Source organism: Pseudonaja textilis, chromosome Z (genome assembly GCF_049901715.1).
Source record: "Pseudonaja textilis isolate UNSWEBS1 chromosome Z, rPseTex1.2, whole genome shotgun sequence".
Classification (NCBI taxonomy): Eukaryota; Metazoa; Chordata; class Lepidosauria; order Squamata; family Elapidae; genus Pseudonaja; species Pseudonaja textilis.
Window position 1 is genome coordinate 106,869,768 of NC_142008.1, and position 14,915 is coordinate 106,884,682.

At 39.8% G+C, this 14,915-nt stretch overlaps 1 protein-coding gene across 1 annotated transcript; it reads right to left on the reverse strand.

Moving 5' to 3' along the window:
• Positions 1 to 6,306: 6,306 nt before the first annotated feature.
• LOC113448577 (serine/threonine-protein kinase SBK1-like) lies at positions 6,307 to 14,888 on the reverse strand. Its single transcript, XM_026719281.2, has 4 exons — positions 14,639 to 14,888; positions 11,389 to 11,553; positions 10,147 to 10,349; positions 6,307 to 8,853 (listed from the first exon to the last, which is right to left on the reverse strand). The coding sequence occupies exons 1-4, from the start codon at positions 14,676 to 14,678 to the stop codon at positions 8,260 to 8,262; spliced, it is 1,002 nt and encodes a 333-aa protein (XP_026575066.1). The 5' UTR covers positions 14,679 to 14,888; the 3' UTR covers positions 6,307 to 8,259.
• Between the last annotated feature and the right edge of the window lie 27 nt (positions 14,889 to 14,915).

Below are 14,915 nucleotides of genomic sequence, written 5' to 3' on the forward strand. Positions count from 1 at the left end.
CTGCATAGCACATGCTCCCTTGTTACAGAATTGAAGGTTCAAGGTATACCATGCCAGTCGGCTTTTTCTAAACTTTTTTGTGAGCTCTGATGATTCTCTACTAAGTAACTGGAAATGTTTCAACACTATTATAGAAACTCAGACATCCCAAGGCAACATGTGCTCAAATTCACATAGAGTTCCAAATTACCCTGGCCTGGGAAACCAATTATAACATGGGGAAGAAGTCTGGCATGTCCTCTTTAAAGCAGTGTGCATCAGTTACAAACTTTGCTGATAATAAAATAATTACTGCTAAGGTTACAGGATATCACGTACTCAGAGACATAACTTTATCTTTGGCTTATAGTGTTGACTGAAAAGTGTTGTAGGAAAGATTAAAAACAAACATTTGCAGAGTTTTGAGATACCATGTGTTAGTTTGTGATCTCATTCTCAACAGTCTTTCCCTAACTCCTACATTATGATGTCACCAATAGACTTTCTAATCAGAACACCAACAAGAGTTTTGGATATTTGAAGATAAGCTATCTTCTCAGTGCCTGGAGTATCTGATTTTCTTTGTACAACTTTTTTAAAAATAAGTTAGTGATAGTTGACCTTTCTGCTTATTCCACATCAAGCATCCCATGTTGCTGCAGCTGAGTTATTGTTTATTGTTATTGATTAAAAGTCTTTTCTTCCAAGTTCTCATCATTACAAATGCATTATGGTTCAGGACAAATCCTTTATCAAATTAGAAAGGTTAGTCCATTGGCATCAGTCCAGGGTAAGTTCAGTTAGCAAAGCAGGATATATTATACCTTGGATTAACTTTATGGACACTTTTTCTGTACTGTAATGTTAATGTTGACTGTTGTGAAATGTATTGAGACTTCAGACATCCAGTCAAGATGGATACATTCTAATAACACTTATTAGATTGGGGAAATGAGCATGGGGTTTGATTTCAGATTTCCCCTGAAGAACTAAGCATCGCTGCATCCATTTAGGTGATACCTATGTTATGAGACACAAAACAAAGTTGAGAAGAGATCAAAAAGTTCTGGAAAGAGTTGCAGGGAAGGATATGTTGTCCTAAGAACATAAGGGTATGTGTGGTCATGACCTGACTCCAGGAGAGCAACAGTCCCTGAAGTCTGCCCCAACTATCAGATAACTATGATGCAATAATTATGGCAGGCTGCCATTGGTTGTAAACTACATTTGTCATGATTTCATAGGATGTGCTGAGAGCATTTGACTTTGGTCGTATAACAGTAGCAGATACAGATTACAGATACAGATTAACAAGAGTTGGAAAAGACCTTGTAGGTCATCTAGTCTATTCCCCCCCCCCCACAACCAGACCGTACACCATTTTTGACAGATGGCAGTCCAGTTTCTTCTTGAAAACTTCCAGTGATGAAGCTCCCACAACCTCTGAGGGCAAGCTGTTCCATTTGGTTGATTGGTCTCATCGTCAGAAAATTTATCTTTATTTCCAGGTTGAATCTCTCCTTGTTCAGCTTCCATCCATTATTCCTTATCTGGCCTTCAGGTGCTTTGGGAAATAGCTTGAAACACCCCCACCCCCCACCCACCCCCGTGGCAGGTCCTCAAATATTGCTGCTATCATATCTCCCCTGTTCCTTCTCTTCACTAGACTAGCCATGCCCAGTTTCTGCAGCCGTTCATCATGTGTTTTAGCCTTCAGCCCCCTAATTATCTTGGTTGCTCTTCTCTGCAATCTTAGAGTCTCAACATCTTGTTTATAGTGAGGTGACCAAAACGATGCAATGCTCTAAGGGTGGTCTTACTAAGGCCTTATAGAGTGGTATTAGTACCTCACTTGATCTTTATTATGTCTCTCTGTTAATGCAATTTAGGATTGCATTGGCTTTTTTGGCTGCCGCCACACACTCATATTTAATTGGTTGTCCACTATAACTCCAAGATCACTCTCACAGTTACTGCTATTAAGGGTTAGGATTAGGGTGCTGAAGTCTATATTATGTCCACAGTATTTTGCTGGTTTACTAATTTAGTCACTGTTGAAAAATGAAATAAGATTGGTTTGGCATGATCTGCTTTTTAACAAACCCATGTGACTGCTGTACCAAAGGCAATTGTGTTATTGAGAGCACATCATGCTCTCTTGTCTGGAATAAGTTATCAGGGTTAGGGGAGATTTCTGTCCTTGCTGAAATTAGTTGAAATAAGAAATCAATGTATTTGTTTCTAGGTTACATAATATTGAGTACTTCTGTAGTGTGTATCAGAAGAGTAGGTCTATGCCAAAAGATTCTTATAGTGTAGGAATCTTGAAACATGCCCACCCATGTTTCTGACAACATTGAGGTCGTGTCTTCATCACTCATTGGCTTTTCACACCTGAACTATCAATTTTCAAAGGAGTTTACAGGCAGAGGATTAGACTTCTTCACCATCTGCCTAAAATTCAGCAAGATTGGCATGCAGCATAGCACATTCAGTCCTCGTCAACAAAATTATTATCACTTGACTTCAAAACTTGTTCAATCTTTTGCTTAATTGTAAGACATGGGCCTATACTTTCTTTTCCTGGCTACCCCAACCAACTTCAAAACAAGTATCAAGGCACCCTTTAATACCAACAATGGGCAGATTCTTTTTTGCCCTAGATAATCTGGTTATCTTAAATTCAAAATTACTTACATTAATTTCTGTGCAAAAGCTAAAAGAGAAAACTACCACTGTCTTAGTAATAACAACAAAATCCCCTAACCTGGCCATATAAATGTATTAGTAGTAGATTTTGTTTTGAGCATAAGTTTCCAAGCTTTGCTGACACTAATAATTATGGGGGCTGACAAACGAATAACTCTTTATGTTACTTTTTCCCTAGGAGACTGCCAGCCAGTATTAGCCAAGAATATCTTTTAGAACATTTGAGATGTATTTGCATATGAAATATGTGGAAAAAGAAAATCACAAAAAGGGTTTAGCTTTGCCACTTTGAGGTATCAGCCATAAGAAAAATGCTTGCAAAGTAGTCAGAATTTATTTGCACATCTTGATTAATAAACAGGAGTTTGCCTCTAAAGATATTCAGGCTAACTTCCGATTTGTCCTTTATCCTTCATTTTGAAGTGAGCATGTGTATGCAGTGTTGTTTTTCAACTGTTCAGTCACCACTGACTTTTGATACAAGGCCAGGACTTTCCTGGCAGAAATTGCTTTTCCAAGTTCTTGAAACTCATACTTGTATTATCAATTGTTGTACTTAGTCACCTTTTCTTGGCTTTTTTTATTGCCAAGCATCAGGGTCTTCTCAGTTGCTCTTACCCTTAAATTATATGCTCCAATTATCTAGGCTTTAGCTTTAGCTTTACTTTGTCTAGTATTGAATTATTATTCCTTCTCCTTTTGCTCTTTCTTTCTGCATCATTAAAGTTCAAGAAAACCAGCATGATCAAACCAAAGAAGCTAGATTGACACAGATTTCTGTAAGATATCTTTAATGTGGCTCTGGAGTAAATGTTGAATCATGAAAAATACACTAGTGAATTAAGGTTTCTCTTTGAAATTATTTTTTGGCAGATATCTCCCACTTGGGCTGAATTACCATTTAGAAGGCAATCTATTCTTTTCCAGCCTCTGCACAATATCTCACATCTCAGCTCTTAACCCAGCTCTCTTAAAAACAATCAGGTATATGTTTTCACAAGAGACTTCAAGGATTTTAGAGATAGTGCATTTTGTATTTACAGGCTGAGTTAAAAGACTTGGTTGGAAAAGGTCAAAGTTGGTTCATTTAGTCGACGGGCAGAATTAATTGAGACTATGACACATTGTTTTCATGTACTAGACAATGCCTCTTCCTCTCACCCTTCAGCAGTTCAACTTTCTATCTATCTATATATCCATCCATCCATCCAACCTACCTACCTACCTACCGACCAACCAACCAACCAACCATTTTAGAGCTACAATATAGGAATTGCTGGGTCCCACACCCTTGGGCTTCCTACCTGCTTTGCTCCACATACTTCTGAAGATCACCTCTGAAAGAGGATGAGTCCATGTACCACATAGCTTTCCTGTACAGAAACTGCCTTGTACCATCCTAGAAGCAGGGACCATTTTGAACCATAGAATTATGACCATTTCCAAATTGGCACCCATTTCTGGAATGATATAAAGTGGCTTCTCCAAAAGAAAACCACATGGCACATTGACCACTTCTCTTTTTTGTTGTTAGTTGCGAAGTTGTGTCTGACCCATCACAACCCCACAAACAGTGACAGGCCTTCCTGTCCTCTACCATCCCTGGAGTCCATTTAAAGTCATACCTACTGCTTCAGTGACTCCATTCAGCCACCTCATTCTCTGTCATCGCCTTCTATTGCCCTCAATGTTTCCTAGCATTGGGCTCTTCTAAAGTGAGTCCTTCTCGTTAGGTGGCCAAAGTAATGGAGTTTCATCTTCATGATCTGGCTTTCTAAAGAGCAGTCAGTTTGATCTCCTCTAGGACTGACCAGTTTGATCACCTTGCAGTCCAAGGGACTTGCAGGAGTCTTCTCCAGCACCATAGTTCAAGGGCCTCAATTCTTTGATGCTCAGCCTTTCTTATGGTCCAACTTTCACAGCCATACATTGCAACTGAAAAAACAATAGCCTTGACTATACACACTTTTGTTGGCAGGGTGATGACTCCTTTTTAGTATGCTGTCTAGATTTTATTTTTAGATTTTTTTAAAAAAAATTCTTCTTTTTTAGAAAGGTGATTTTCGAAGAGGACATGTGGCTACTTTATACCATTCTAGAAGTGGCTGCCACTCTTGTGAGTTCACAGAAGGGCTTCCTTCTGAGAGATTGTACAAATGGCACCCACCTTCAGAATGGCATGAAGTCTGCAGGAAGGTAGAGCATTGTATGGCCTGGGTGTTGTTTTGAAAAGTGTTCTATGGAAAAGGTAAGTGTAGCAAGGCACGTTGATGCAGGGAAGAGGACCAAGGATGTGGGATCCAGTGGGGCAGGAAGCTGTGCAAGTGATGCCTCAAGGGATAGGGAAGCCCTGGTATGGGGGGCGAGGTACAGGCCACAGGTGAGCTCGGGAGGTCCTGCAATGAGGGGCTTTTTTGATAGCCTGTCCCTACCCCAAGGCACCCTGTACTTCATATAACGACTCATGTGGTCACTTAATCACAATGGGGAGAGCCAAGATTGTGGTCATTAAGTGAGGTTATCATATGAATGCCTCACTTAATAACTGCAACAATGTAGGACTGTAATTCTAGGCCCAATTGTGGTTATAAGTCAAGAACCACCTATAATGATGTTCTAAAAATGGCTATCAATAAAACTAATAATGACTTTAATTCTGATTTTAGGAAAGCAAATATTTGTGAAGCTATATAAAAAGAGAGACCAAAAGAAGATAGATATGCCTGAGTATATCTTCCCCACACACCCCAGGAATGTGGTGGAATACTCAGAGGATAAAATAAGAATTTTACTTCACATTACTAACAAGGAGTATATCATACATCTGAATGTTAATATAAAAAATATCAAATAAAGAGGACTATGTTTGATTACTGGCTGAATGTTAATAAGGAATTGATAATGAAGGGAAACATTAAGAAATGTGATTTGCAGTCTGAAATGACAGAGCATATTTTAGTATAATATTCTACAGGTAGTCCTTGACTTAAGACTACATTGGGGACAGAAAAACTCACCCTTAATAACTATCCTTGGTAAACTGTGGTTTGTGACTTTCCTATTGACTGTCTTGTCAGAAGTTGCTTGGAAAGACGCCAAATCGGAGACCTGACTGCAGAATGCTGCAGCCATTGTAAATGTGTGATGGCTGCCAATTGCCCAAATTGTAATTATGTGACCATAGAGATGCTGTGGGAGTGTTAAGTGGGAGAACCAGTTATTTTTATCAGTTGTAATCTTGGATGGTTGCTAAACAAATGGTTGTTAAGTGAAGACTATTTGTATTACTGCCTTCTGCCAATTGTGTGGTTAAGAAAACTAAGAAAAGAACCAAGGATTTTAAAAAGTGGTAAGCCATAAAAAGATTTTGGGAAAAGACTGACAAAATGACAAAAAAAGAACTGTAATAATTAGCAACAAGGCCAAACAAAAGAGAACTAAAAAAATGTGAGAGGAGGGGAATGAAAGCATTTTGTAGCTTGGAAATCGGGGGAAAAGCTGAGCTTTTATATTTTGATTCAGATTTAGTTTAATATTATCTCTTGGCTTCAAACCGAGATAATCTTTCTTTAAAATAAAATGGCAGTAGAACCTGAAAAGAATATAAGCACCAATACCTTGTTTACGATATAAATCTATACACTTTATTTACAACTGTACACTTAAGTGAATATTATAGCATTAAATCAGTTATATACATACAGTGCTGGAATCACAACAGCATCAATTTCAGAACCCCAGTTTTATGCTCTCAGAAATTCTAGACAATTTTACCACATAAAAATCACAGGACTTTTTGCAATAAAACCTCACTTTGCCATCCTTTAGTTAGATAAGCCTCAGCAGAGCTGACAAAGAGCTATATAACTGTTCATTTATCATCTTTATATCCAAGTTTCTTGGGTAATTTAGAAAAATGACTCCATGCTTCACAACAATATCAAATAAATTTCTTGCATTTGACTGCTGTTTTAGGAAAGGGGGTCACTAATTTTTACCTCATTCATTCATAGTGTCATGCCCCCTCAGAGCCTGAATCTGCGGAAGAAGATGAGCCAGAACTGGAGCAGATGGAGATCAAAGGGGCAGCTTTGTGGGTGTCAGAGGAACATGGAGAGGAGCAGGCCAAGTCAGGCTAGGGCCTTTCAGGATTGGGACACCTTGTATGCAGGGAAGAATGGGGGCAGGATGACCAAGAGAGGCTAAGCAGTGAACATGAGAGACAGAGTTCAGGCAATGAGCAAGGACCACCCCCTCCTGATCCTCAAGCATGGAGAGTAGAGAGAAAGTAGGAACAGTGCAGGCTTACCCAACTACTCTGGAGGAGAGCGCCTACCCCACTCCATGTGGGGATTGAGATTTAAGGAGACGCTGTGGGGGGGGGGGCATTTGTCAGAAACAAACACTGAATATTGTGTGCCATTGCCAATGTTGGATGTTTCCTGGACTTCTTGTTCTTCTGCTTCCTGGATTAATTGCTTTGTTCCTTTGCTTCCTGGACTAACTGACTTATTCCCTTGCTTTGCTGGATTTCTTGTTTTGCAGCCATTGTGCTCAAAGCATTGTGCTAGACTTGCAGCCAAAGGCTGCTGGAGTGGTGTGTGTGTGTTATCACTTTGCTCTGGGACTTGTCACAAATGTGGGAGCATTTGGGGAACATTTTGAACAATAAAGGGGCAGTTTGAACTGTCAGCTGACTCTCGCCTCTGTGCCATGTTCCAGGTCATCATCACACATAGGAAATTATAAACTGTCTCCATTTTATCTCATCCAGAATGAAGGAAGGAAGCTGTGAGACTTTTTCACTTGGTTCCTTTCAAGAAGCATTAAGAATTTGAGGGATAATTCTTGATTAAGGAAAGTGTCAGGTCCACCATCCTGTCCTGCCATTCTGTTGGAAGGAGTGGGGAGGAGGCTCGCTGGCATTTTCACATGCTTTGACTGTAACTGAGTATTAGGGAGGGAGACTGTCTTCAGAGATGGAGCAGATTACCTCCCAGCCTGACTTTAAGGCTGTCTTGCTCTGAGGGTGACCTGTTATCTTCCTATCACTTCAGAGTTTCCATCACAACCTTGTGGCATCACATTGGCTGCCGATAGATTGATCAGGGGGGTTAGATTTGGGGAAACAAAAAAATGCTGTTTGCATCATGTGGACTTTTTCAGATTTCACCTTGCTTCCCTGCAATAACTTTCTCTCAGTAAAAGTTCTTTCGATTCAATTTAGTGCATTCAAGCGATTTCCTTTCCTGAAGGACTACCTGAAGCAGGTCCTTACAGAAAGACAACTCAAATCTTTTGAACAGAGACAGAGACTGATCTAGAACAGAGACAGGAGATTGGAAAGCAATACTTCCAAGATTAATTCACATAAGTTTTCCTTGAATCGGTTTCTCTTTCCTTGCTCAGTAAGCAGCTTGTTTTGTTTCCCAGTCATCTTTTGTCTGTTTCTCTGGATTGACTGATTTTTACCAAACAAAATGTCTTCATTAGGTGATGGTATTTTTGGTCCTTTCAAAGCTAAGGTGACATTTCAGAACCTCTTGTTTCTCCTTGCAATACTCTTGGTCTTTAGCATCGCCGAGTAGTGCCAAGAAGTTCTCTGCTGGGTCGGACACGACTCTTTATTTCCGGTAGCAACCAAGGTGTTTTGATGTAATTCATAATCACCTTGGCAGGGCTACGGAGTGCTGGGTTGGGTGTCAGGAGCCCTTTCAACATTTCTAATGCTTGGGGAGTGAAATGTTCCCAATGGGCTGGAAGTGAAACAAAACGGGGGCTACGATGCCAGGAGACAAAGCTGCGATAATACTGATCAGAAGGCACAGCTGTAAGCCAGGGGAAGTAGCCAGTTAGCACACAGAATAACAGAACTCCAAGAGCCCAGGTGTCAAGGCTGGGCTGGGCTTCCAGATGAGCTTTGGGGCCCAGGACACACATTTCAGGTGCAGTATAAGGCAAACTTTCAGGCAAGGCCTTAATGGCTTGGCCCCTCAGGCAGCTCAGCCCAAAATCAGTCAGCTTGATGCGCCGGCATTCAGGGTCACAAAGCAGTACATTTTCTGGTTTGACATCTCGATGGATTAGCCCTTTGGATTCCATGTACTCCAGGGCACTTGCAAGCTGCAGGGTACAGCGTTTTATCTGTTGCTCAGGTATGCCAACCTGGAAATATAAGATAACATTTGTAAGCCGCAGCCTCACAGTTGTCCTAGAAATGAGGAGAAATATCTGGATCCATTACTTGGTCCTTTTGAACTCTTAAAGGATAATTAAAATAGAATTCTTCATGATCTTAAGGTACTTTTTAAATATGTGGTGGTTCTTTTTAACAGCTTACAGCTGATTTATCAATTTGATCTGTAAGGCCAGCAAAGGGAACACGAAGTCTTTTAAAAGCACTCACATTTCAGGCAGCTTTCCAAGAAGTAACTTGAGACATAAACAAGAAGAGGAAACCGGCATAAGCTTGGGTTGTATTCAGTGTTTATCACGTAATGCAAACAGTGTCTGGCATCCAAAAGCTAGTATAGAAGATAGTTCATATCTCTTTCTAGTTATATATTTTCAAAATATAATAATTAGAACTTTTTTTTAATAAACAGTTCATACTATCTTCAAAGAAGTACTTTCCCTTCTCTCACAGTAGGAAGTACTTTTTCTGAGCAACTGTCCTCTACAACAGGAATGTGTGCAACAGTTAAAGACATGCTTTTTGTCTCAAAATATTTCTTCTACCCATGAGTACATATAAGGAATACATGTATAATAATAAATAAGTGCACATAAGGAATAAATCAACCAGCTGGAATGTTGCAATCCAAAAAAGCAAATTTGAATTCAATCTCATCACTAAAAGCATGGTTTATACATGGTTTATATAGGCTGAAAGTTCATTATATAGATTAGATAGCCTTGGGTAATAGAAGGAAGATGATATATAAAATTTCTAAATTAACAGGAATAATTCCAGTGTTAGGGAGAGCAACGAAAGTACTGTCCATATCCTTAATAGGAAATCCATCTCTCTCTCTCTCCTTCCCTCCCTCCACCTCTCTTTCTCCCTCTCCTTCCCCCTCCCCTTCTCCGTTCTCTGTCTCTGTCTTTCTCCCTTCCTCTTCCTCTCCCCCCCATCTTTCTCTCTCTTTCCTGCTGTCTCAAGACCACAGTCCTGGGAAAGCTCGGGATGTCATGCCTAGTACTACTAAAATTCATCCCCACAAAGACCCTCAATTGAGAAAATTGCGAAGACATCAATTGGAATTCCAATGGCTGAGTGTGAGCTTGAATCTCCCTATCATCACTTGCATTACAAAGTAACTTTGGTAGCAGCCTTTTTCTTTTTTGAAATATCTTGATGATGGATTATGTGTGTTGAAGGATGATTTCTGCATGTTTCACTATTTGTCATCTCATCTGTTTAGGTACTACTGTAAATTATTTGTTGTAGGTACTTACCTTTGGCACCATGAGAGAGAAGAGGTCACGAGCCAATGCCAATTCTTGTGCAAAGACATAGTGTTGGGGAGTTTGGAAGGCAATCCCAAGGGCAGTGGCAATGCAGGGGTGCGCCCGCAAAGTCAGTGCAATGCAATATTCACTAAGGAAATCCTGTAGTTCTGTATCTTTTTTATGTACAAATTTCAGTGCCATGGGGGTTCCTGAAAGAGAAGAGAGCTTGGTTCATGAAAAGGAGAAGAAATCCATGTTCTAACTTCTCATTCTAGTTTGAACTAGTTTGACATGGAGGTAGGTATTCATTTGATGTTATTCCTTCATTTTATTCCCATAACAAATGTGTAAGATAGGCTAGGCTAAGAAAAAATGATAATAGTATGTGGAAATGACCTTGGGAGAGAGGAAGAAGAGTTGCAGACTGGATAACTGACATGTAAAAGGTATCTTAGTCCACAGAAGGACTGAGAAGCATTTCAGAAGGGACCCTCCCTAGTTTTCTGGAGAGTAAAAGGAGAGGATGTGAGAAGTCATTTCAGTCTTAACAGAATAACAACGTTGGAACGGAGCTTGGGGATCTTCTAGTCCAACCCCCTGCTCAACCCTATACCATTTCGGACAAACTGATGTCCAATCTCTTCTTAAAAACCTCCAGTGTTAGACTACCCACACCTTCTGGAGGTAAGTTGTTCCGCTGATTAATTGTTCTAGTTGTCAGAAAATTTCACCTTATTTCTAAGTTGCTTCTCTCCTCAATTAATTGTTTCTTGTTCTGTCTTTGGGTGCTTTGGATAATAGGTTGACACCCCCCTTCTTTGTGGCAGCCCCCTAGATATAGTATTGGAACACTGCTATCATGTCAGCCCCTAGTACTTCTCTTCATTAAATTAGACATATCCAGTTCCAGCAACCATTCATATGTTTTAGCCTCCAGCCCCCGAATAATCTTTGTTCTTCTTTGCACTCTTTCTAGACTCTCAACATATTTTTCCAAGATATTAACAGAACAGTTGCACTCTTGCAAGATTCTTTTAATATAGCTTTAAAATAAAGATAAAATTAGTATCCATACTCATATTTCTGAGTCTGCACTGATTCAAGGGATTAGCAATGGCTGAATTCTTGCAAAATCCAAGGCACTTTTGTTTTGCTTGAAAACATTTTCCAGATGTGCACAAACTTTACTAATTATTTTGATTCATAGCCTTCCCTATTTCTTCTTTTGCCTTCTGAATCCAGACTTACCTTGGCGATGGTGAACTGCCATCACTACATGCCCAAAGGCACCACTGCCCAGCTCTCGGAGGATGGTGTAACTACTGGTCACCTCCACCTGAGGTAGGTTCTGAGCTGTCAGCTGCACCATTTCCTCAAGTCGTTTTCCAATGTCACCAGGGATTAGTTTCATGACTGCAGGGAAAGAGAAACATAGATACACATAGAGAAGGCTTGAGGTGAACATAGAAGCCATCATTAGATAAGTAGCACCTTATTTGTATGAGGCTTTCTTGAAGTTTGTCCTACTAAGACAAAATATCATTTTTATTATTCCTTTGAGTCCTTGGTTTTCATTTGGAGAAAGAATGTGGTATAAATCTCACAAAAGAAATAAACATTTTCCCTTTCACAGCTGGCTACCTTTGGAAGCCACGGAGTGCCTTTGAAAGATTTTGACAGTCAAAAGTTGCAGGACACAAAACAAAAATGGAATTACAGTATTATAGAATTAAGTACGTAAGATGCTTGGTAGTTTTATCCCTATAGAAGCTTGTTGTAAGATCATAGTTCTGCACAGCCACCCACTTGGCTTTCTGTAGGGGCCTTAACCCTCAACTTTGCTAATTGGCTTGGGCCCTTATGGGGGTGTATTGTACTGAAGGCGGCCAATGGATCAAGAGATGATTCTGGTTTTACCCCATTGCCCATTTCCTTAGGTATCTTTTAGTCTTATTGTTATTCATTTTTATTTAAATATATTACTGTTTTGTACTGCTGGTTTTAGTTTATTGTAAACTGCCTAGAGTCATCTCTGGGTGAGATGGGTAGTGAAAGAAAAGAAAAGAAAAAGAAAGAAAGAAAGAAAGAAAGAAAGAAAGAAAGAAAGAAAGAAAGAAAGAAAGAAAGAAAGAAAGAGGGAAAAAAGAAAAGAAAGGCCAGTGGAGGCTTTACAGATAATTTGGTTTATAGTATTCTGCCAAAAATCATGGCTGGGAATCATTCCTTGCTGTCAAGTATTGCTATACTCCTTCATATATTTTAAGCTGCATGTGCATGATCTATAAAATAGGAATTAAAGAAAACATACATTTAAAAAAATAGAATGAATGCATTAGTAAGAATCATGGTGGATCTTGCAAACTAATGAAGATAATTTGATTACTCCTTTACTTGTCTGCTCTTCAGTTGAGTTTAAAAGCTGAATAAATAGTCCTCAATTTATGATCATATGTTCAGTCATCATTTGAAGTTATGACAGCACTGAATGAATGATGGTTTTGAATGATCCCTGGAATTCCAGCTGTCTCAGCACTCTTGCGGTCACAGGACTGTAATCTGGGTGCTTGGCAGCCAGCTCTTATTTATCACCAGTCATATTGCCCCATGATCACATGATTGCCATTTGCAACCTTCCCCACCTCCAGAAAGTCAGTGGGAAAGCCAAGTTGTTGGAATAAGTCTTCTCTACTCGTGGTGGTGCAGTGGTTAGAATGAATTACCGAAGGCTACTTCTGATGACTGCTGGCTGCCTCCAGTTTGGCAGTTTGAATCTTACCTGTTCAGGGTTGACTCAGCCTTCTATCCTTCTGAAGTCAGTAAAATGAAGAGCCAGATTGTTGGGGGCAATATACCGACTCTGTAAACTTTACAGCTTAGGGAGGGCTGTAAAGCACTGTGAAGGGATATGTAAGTCTAAGTGCTATTGCTATTGCTATTGCTACTCCTTTAAACTACCCTCCTGCCACTCAGCACTTGTGCTGTGCTGGCCACTCACACATTCCAAAATACCTTGCTACAACTCTTGCTGCACCTCCTTGTACCCCAGTGCACCCTTGCACAGCTCATCAACCCTTGCTGTGCCTCCCTTATACCAACCCACCTGGCACCTTCTCCCACCTGGCAGTAGTCCTTTCCTGTTTATTGGCCTGCTTGCAACTTTCTGCTGATTTTCCTCACTAAGGTGGTTGTGGGAAACCAGCAGGAAGTTGCCTTGCCTAACAACCATGGGATTTGGTTAATGACAGCCACTGGGACTGCTTGCACTGCTATTCAAGCAATGTAACTGCAATCCAATGTAATCATAGCACATTATGATTACTTAAGAAAAGAACTCTAGTCATAATTGTCACCTTAAGCTAATGTGTACCTGGTTGCTATTCCTCCCATCCCCACCCCAACACACACAGCAATATGGACAATGAATGAAAAATGCTAGTTATCAGGGAATAACTTATCAAATTCCAGGGGAAATTTTGCCATGCTCTAAATGTTACATCAGGAATTAAAATGTGCTCGAAACTTCACTTACTGTTCAGCAAGATGTTATGATATAAATCAGATTTGCAGCTCTGGAAGATCATATATTTAGAACACTTCTGTCTCCCTGACACCAGCAATTTAAGGCTATATTCTTTAACTTTTGTTTGCATTTTTTCTCACACCAGCCCTATGAAATAGATTACACTGAAATTAGCCCAAAATTATACAGTGAATGTAATGCCATGGGATTTAAACCTGATTCTCCAATCCATGCAGATTCAAATAGAATAACTGCATAAAAAATAATGATTTCACTGCAGACACACTCTTAAGGTGATCATGGGTGTTTTGTCCTCAAATATAACATTACTTTCTATTTATTTTCACTGTTCCTTACTTGTTTTGAAGCAACATATATTCCAACAGGAGAACATAATTCTTTCTGGCAAAACTTCAGAAATAACTACATCCCTGTGTTTACATAAGCAGATAAAGCAAATTCTAGACTGTGTACATACTGAAGGACAACCCTTCAGTTTTATCAAATAGCAAAATAACACAAGACCCAGAATGCTGGCCCAGGCGCGTAGAAAAGTTATGGTAAATGCTGGAGTACATACACTTAAGTTATTAAGTACTGAATGCTTCTGCTGACATATAAATACCATTTTCTCAAAAAGCAACTGTAACCAATCCTATCAAAATTGGAAAAAAATACTTTTAAGATAGAGAATGTGTTTTATAGGCAGAGAGGTTTTACTTCTAACATTTCAAAGCACTGATAGCAGATGGAGGGGAATAATATAAAGAACTTTTGCATTCTCCACAAAGCACGACAATGGATTCCTCCTCACCCCCAAGAGTTCTACATATTCCTTTTAAGTTGCAACAAATGCCGTTGATGCAAGAGAATAAGCAAAAAAGAGCCATAGGAACTTTCAGTCAATTGCACCATTGGACTGTAGGCTTTGCAATTATTAGAAATAACAATCTAAGTGTCTCTACAGCAGATCCTTACCTGCAACTCTGGAGCTGGAGCATATGTGCCTCTTTTCCATGTATTTCTTCCTATTTTGTTGATTAAACAGTCAATCCTGCCTTGTCAGCCTATTCAGTACCTGTTCCATGCAGATCCCTGTAGCACCTTTTATAGTAACTACTTCCCATCTGATTCTGTCCAGTCACATTAATAGGGAACTGTACCAAACCACTCCTATCATCTCTTCTCCACTTTGCCCCAAAAGGTCAAGACTTTGGAAGTCCAGGCAGTTCCATGGGACAGGATTAACAGCCAC